Raw genomic sequence first — 6395 nt, 5'->3', positions numbered from 1 at the left:
TGTGTGTGTGTTGTGTGTGTGTGTGTGTGTGTGCGTGTGTGTGTATGTATGTATATATATATGTGTGTGTGTGTGTGTATATGGTTACATCAACAAAATATAAAACACACGAATTGCACACAAGATACAGGCTCACTATCCGGTGATGTGATCAATGTTCTACTCACTTGCCAACCACCTGTAGCTCTCCCCCAGGGTGTTCCCAGTAGCTGTAGGCTAGTGCGTAGTGCTGCTTAGCTTGTTGGTAGCTACATTGCACACAGGATATACACAACAGAGGTACCACACTGAGTACACTCTTATTGATACCCAACATGTTGATGATACCGTGAACGATATTTATAATGTCAATGTGACTGCATGCGTATAAATATTGTCTCTATAATATCAATATGCATTATGTACAGTATGTACCATACTTCTGAAAATTGAACCAAAAAAGTAAACAAGCAGATTTTGCTGTTCGATTTTAATTGGTTTATTTACAACCATGATTAAACAATGATTATGTATTTATCAAAAAAAAAATTAATATATATATATTTAGATTTATACGTCCGATCACTGCGATCACTCGATCACTCTTCACTCGATCAAGAGAGTTCTCTGAGAATCTGAGGAGTTGTCTCTCCCGAAGAGTCTCTCTGTCTCTACTCTCTTGTGTGAGTTGTAAAAGGATTCTGAAGCCTGAAAGCCAAAGAAGGTCTTTACATATTCTGCAAATTACAGAGTATTTACATATACCGATTATATACGATCAGTAGATCACAGATTGCAGAGAAACTGGCAGGGAGGCGAAAACAGAAGTATATGTATATACAGACCAAGACTCATGTAGTACAATGATATATATTGCAGCAAATCGCAAGTTGTAATCAAACCTAGTAAAGGATGGGTATGTCTAAAGTGTTGTTGTTAATAATTCGCCCGAGCACGTAATTGCAATGACTGAGGAGTACATAGATAAACCTATATACACTTATGTATGTACATATGTACAAGTTTGTCATTGGTAAAATGGCAACCATTATTACCTATGTTTCTTATGGCCACAGCCTCTGTGCGTTATTTACAGAACACCCGTAAATTTGTTATGTTGTAGGGATGGGGGTGATGTATATAGGTGCGTGCATACAAAGCGAAGTATGGTAGCATCACCCACGACTAAATCGTCTGTATGAAAACAGGAAGATTAAAGACCAAACTGAACAACAATGTAGCCCTGGTGACTTCAAAATAAACAACAAAGCCACATAAATATACGAGCACCGATAAGCGAATGTGGTACGAGCCTTTTGCCTACGAAAAGGGTACAAAGGTACAGTACTATAGTGCCATGCACTGCCGCTGAAGCGAGCTACCAGAACAATTAGAAACGCGGCTGCAGCAGAAAACATCTACGATGTTCTCTGCCTGATCAGGCCAGCAACAACCACTGGGCAGCACTAAACAAGCATACAGAAGAAAGATGGGTCGAGCAATACACTCTTCTGGTCATTTATTCACCCACACACTGCTTCACTCGAATGCAAGTTGATGGTCAGGCAATGGGCCAACGTTAGGGTGGATGTCTTGTTGCGTGATGTATTGAGTACGATCGGGTACACAACAGTACTCGGAAATCGCTATAGCATAGGGTGTTAAGTTTACGTGGAGAGATAAGGAAGAATTGCAGAATCTATGTAGGCCGGTCTATTTTAAACATATTCTGGCTACGTCGCTACGTCATTGACAGATTGCGAGCACCACCACACGGCATCTCCAATTGATACAGAGTAAGCACATATAAGGCGCCGTTTAGTCGACGGTCTCGTGACTCGCAGTTAGCGCTTAATACTGTTAATGACTGAATGCATAGTACGTATAGCAGCATGCTACGCGTGTTTGAGTATACCGCGAGAAGGCAGGAGAACAAAAACATATTATATCCCTAGGAAAGCAAAACCATATTCTACCCCTAAATAAGGTTCACAGTATTGTTCGGTGCTATCAGATCGTCCGACGAGTTGTGTTTTTAGATACACGGCACACACTGTTGACTGTAAGTTTTACAGCTATACTCATGTTTTCATACCCAGCTCACTGGGACTGACATTGGAGACTCAGGTTAGCAAACACTATATGTGTGGCATCTGCCAACCGTAATTGGCATCCTCTTACACGCCATGTAGTCGCCAAACGATTCTCTTTGAGAATCCGACAAACAGTCTTTACTAACCCATTGATGAGAATAGACACATCCGAATTGATGATATATCTGTATGTGTTTATTGCGGAGCGACTGGTACTCAATTTCATACACTAAACCCTAATTTCAATTTGGCGACGGTCGTATGTATAAAGGTGTCACCTATCATTGTAGCGACGAGCGGATAGAAGGCAGAAGCAGTATGGGTCTATGTGGCCTGTGGCTATGTACATTCAAATAGTAAAATACAAATCACATCACATATGTACTCTTCAGCTCTACTGTAGATGTTTATTTACATGTATATACATATATGTAGTTATCATTGATCATATGACACTAAAATTGGACAAATATTGACACTCACGAGTCTCGGGGAAATACGAGCAACAAGTTATCTGACAACAGTTAACGTTGGCCAATAACACGGAAGCTTTGTGACGAGTTTAGCGCAGAATAGACCAATGATAAGCGAGTATATAAACTTCGGCTTATTTTGTTACCATGATGATTTTTGTGAACGAATGCGGTCTAAAAATAAAAATAAATGAACACCTGTGCGGGATATTCATGTATGTGCATGTAGGAGAAATACACGTACATCATACCGTATATATATCTGTGTAGCCGACCACAAAGGATAGCATACTATCACTCATCATGTTCGCCACATACAGCCCTTTACGCATTGTTCTTTTTGCCATAGCACTTGCGGTATGTATATATCTGTCCTTCTCGTTTGTTGCGTTTTCTACTTTGATTTTTCACTTTCATCGTTTTCACACGATTGTGGTATCTACAATATCATGATCGCGTATGCATGAGTGTATTAGTACATGCTGTGTTGTGTGTGTTTACTCTCATACATGCATCGGCAGCTACGTTTGTGTTATTCATGTGCGCGTTATACCAGAGTGGTTGTGGGTGGGGATACACTCACCCAGTGTGTTGTCTATCTCCACAAAGCACTCACTTTCGCCAGTGGCTAATCTTGCAACTTTCTCTCATACAGTGTCTACTCTCGAGTGCAACAGCAGTGAGAAAGTCAGAGTACACAGTCGAAGAAGTGCAAAAGGCTCGTGATAGTGGCAAAGATCTGTGTGAAGACTTTGGAGGCATTAGTTTCTGGGGACACGAAGATCACAACGGTATGTGGAATACTGTACGTGAAAACTGAGACTAAGCAACAAGTGTCACTACTCGATTGTAATTAGTTTACACCATCAACTCCTAGACAAAATTAGTTTAATCATGCTGGTGCATACTACGTAAGTTTGTTGTGAAACCCCTCACACCTTATGTCCTCACATACTCACGTTGAAAATGTTTGCACATGCTGCAGAGGTCTGTTGTAAGAAGAACTGTGGCAAATGTGGTGGCACTGGCTGCAACAGCCGACTGGGTAGCGGCGAAAACTGCTGTGTATCCCCTATTATAGATAACGCCAAGGAATGCAAAGGTAAGTATGTTCAAATGGTGACTAATAGTTGACTCAGTTATAGTTTAAAGCATACAGAGGAATGTGCAACTATACATCATAGATGAGGCCCAGGATACAAAGATAGTATGTTCAAGTGGTGACTAATTGTTGACGGCTTAGTTATAGTCCACGATATACAGAGGAGTGTGCAACTATACTCCACAGAATAAGAGTGTAAGTGCGGTTGTCATTCGTACCCATTCTGTCGTACACCATACAAGCATGGGCAATCCTGAAAACGCGGTTTATTCGCGTCGCAACAACACTCCACTGTTCACGTGCATACCTGACAGCCTGTAGTACACATGTACTGAGTTTATCTGCTAATCTGCTGTCACTTTGGCCTATAACAGGTAAAGAGGACGCACCCTGTGTGCTGCCAGGACTTCCACTATCCTGGTAGTAGTGATGTCAACAGCCGCTGTGGTCGTGTGACTCAGACTCAACATGGGGCACTTAGCAAAATGACTTACCTACAAAACAACCCACAAAGCCGTCGTATCCCGAGACTTGACTCTAACTCTGTACACCAGATGACAAACACCGGACAGGAGTGGTTTACCCCACCTGATGAAGACACAAGCTTGTACGTAGTTTGATGTAGCCAATAAGACGGCTTCCTCTCTGTGGTATACTACCTGCTCGTGGTACCTACACAACTCCCACCGTGGCATTCTGCCGTGGAAGTGCCCCTCCAGATGTACTCATCTGCTGCCTACTCTCCTGCGAAGCCTCGAGCGGCCTACAGCGTTGCGGGCGTACGCTCCTGTGGCTGCCGCTAGGTTTATGCAGAGGCTAAACCCAACCCAGTGTGCGTTTAAATATGCCCAGGATAGATGGATGTGTATTTGGGCATACTAGTATAATCACAACTGATTGCGTTGCAAATACAACAGCTTGTATTGCTGTTTACGGCGACTAACTCATGCGCGTCCCAATTACGTTCATAACAGCGAGAGTGAGATACGATACCAGCAGTCGTAGATGTATATAGGGGAGCAGTTTAAATAAACTGGGGTTTTATGGTTTGTAGGCGAGGATGAAGCAATTGAGTTTGTGAAGAGTGATGTGAGAATAGCCATAAGCCATTATAAGCAGGTCTCTTATAAGAGCTATGAGTATATCCACTCAGTCATAAACCATTACAAGCACGTCTCTTGTAAGAGCTATGAGTATATACACTCACAGGGCAATCAGAGTTGTAATAGCTGTCTCTGTTACTTCGCTGTGACTATAGGCTGCGCGTGTGGCCCAAAGGTCTGTGCGAACTCGTCAATGGCAGTGTATTGTTTGCTGCTCAGCTCGCATTACTTTATGTACATCCAAAGTATGCGATCGGGGTCTATATGTATGTACGTGCGTATGTATATATATATGTAGGTAAGTGCGTCTGTATGTATGTCTATATGTATGTGCGTATGTATGTACGTGCGTATGTATGTATGTATGCGTGTATGTACGTGCATATGTATGTAAGTATGCATGTACGATATACGTGCGTATGTATGTATGTATGTACGTGCGTATGGATGTATATATGTATGTATGTACGTGCGTATGTATGTACGTATGTACGCTATATGTCTGTTCATACAGACACTCAACTGGAAACAACTGGAAAGGCGTCGTTGAATTGACAAGTGCAATGTGAGTACTTCTTAAGCCTAGTGCTAGTCGTACACAACAGTTTATTATAAGTTCGTACTGATTATAAAAATAGTGTTGTAGTGTGTGGCACAACCTTACCACGTGACATGCACCTCATGATCTGAAAGCGTTTACTGAAATGTAAACTTGGTTCAAACTCGTACTATTTATAATGAAATGAAAGCTCGGCTGCATCAGCTCAGTCTATGTGAGCTTTCGGCAATTACTAATTAGTTCTGTCCTCTCTTCTCGACACCAAATCTTAGGGTTTAGGGGTTTAGGGTCTGTTAAGATCATTTGATATTGACCAGAAGGTTCGGAGGCGGTGGCAAAGCTAAACGCGTAGCACCAGAAAATATTTTTTGAGGTGCAAACACAGGGCAGCAGGTGTAACCACCATTGCCAGCAGTAGGTGCAGCCTTGGGGTGCAAACGGCCACACGTCTGCTACCAACCCATGCACCAGCATAAGTTTCATCTCTCCCAGTCACACACTTGGCTATAGGGTTCAGATAAAACCCTAAAACCCAGCCACACACTTGGTCCGTTATGGTCCGTTCGTTATATTGCGTTTGATCACGACAGAGGACGGAAGATTGTTATAAGTGTTGCCATGGGCTACAGACGCAATTGTCAAAAAACCCGTAAAACTCTAAATCGGTCTGGAGTGTGATCGGAGTATTGTGGGTGTCCTTGTGTAGGTATTCCTGAGTGTCCTTGTGTAGGTATTCCTGGGTGTTCTTGTGTAGGTATCCCTGGGAGTCCTTATATAGGTATTCCTGGGTGTCCTTGTGTACGTTTTTGGGTGTCCTTGTGTAGGTATTCCTGGGTTTCCTTGTGTAGGTATTCCTGGGTGTCCTTGTGTAGGTATCCTGGGTGTCCTTGCGCAGGTATTCCTGGGTGCCCTTGTGTACATATTCCTGGGTGTCCTTGTGTAGGTATTCCTGGGTGTCCTTGTGTAGGTATTCCTGGGTGTCCTTGTGTAGGTTTCCTGGTGTCCTTGTGTAGGTATCCTGGGTGTCCTGTGTAGGTATTCTGGGTGTTCTTGTGTAGGTATCCTGGGTGTCCTGTGTAGATATTC

General features: G+C 42.7%; 2 protein-coding genes across 2 annotated transcripts in view; one reads left to right on the top strand and one right to left on the bottom strand.

The window, feature by feature from the left end:
* Positions 1-2769: 2769 nt before the first annotated feature.
* On the top strand, positions 2770-4830 carry SARC_02429 (hypothetical protein). Its single transcript, XM_014303825.1, has 4 exons — positions 2770-2902; positions 3201-3336; positions 3531-3647; positions 4022-4830. Exons 1-4 carry the CDS (start codon positions 2849-2851, stop codon positions 4069-4071), a joined length of 357 nt encoding a protein of 118 aa, XP_014159300.1. The 5' UTR covers positions 2770-2848; the 3' UTR covers positions 4072-4830.
* A 1083-nt stretch (positions 4831-5913) lies between these two features.
* The window catches only part of SARC_02428 (hypothetical protein), a gene marked incomplete at its 3' end in the record, with an annotated part of 9138 nt that continues 8656 nt past the window's right edge, over positions 5914-6395 (bottom strand). Inside the window, exon 3 of the mRNA XM_014303824.1 lies at positions 5914-6381. Within this exon, the coding sequence (XP_014159299.1) occupies positions 5914-6381 (468 nt within the window). The remainder of the gene's footprint in view (positions 6382-6395) is intronic.

Source organism: Sphaeroforma arctica (genome assembly GCF_001186125.1).
Source record: "Sphaeroforma arctica JP610 unplaced genomic scaffold supercont1.108, whole genome shotgun sequence".
NCBI classification, from domain to species: Eukaryota; class Ichthyosporea; order Ichthyophonida; genus Sphaeroforma; species Sphaeroforma arctica.
The sequence above is the reverse complement of the archived record's forward strand: the minus strand, read 5'-3'. Positions and strand labels throughout refer to the sequence as shown.

What these genes read in the sequence shown, in the direction of transcription:
- SARC_02429 (XM_014303825.1), top strand. Translation starts at nt 2,849, where the DNA reads ATGTTCGCCACATACAGCCCTTTACGCATTGTTCTTTTTGCCATAGCA. An exon ending in TTTTTGCCATAGCACTTGCG is followed by an intron (nt 2,903 to 3,200) that starts GTATGTATATAT and finishes TCTCTCATACAG; the next exon opens with TGTCTACTCTCGAGTGCAAC. An exon ending in TAACGCCAAGGAATGCAAAG is followed by an intron (nt 3,648 to 4,021) that starts GTAAGTATGTTC and finishes GGCCTATAACAG; the next exon opens with GTAAAGAGGACGCACCCTGT.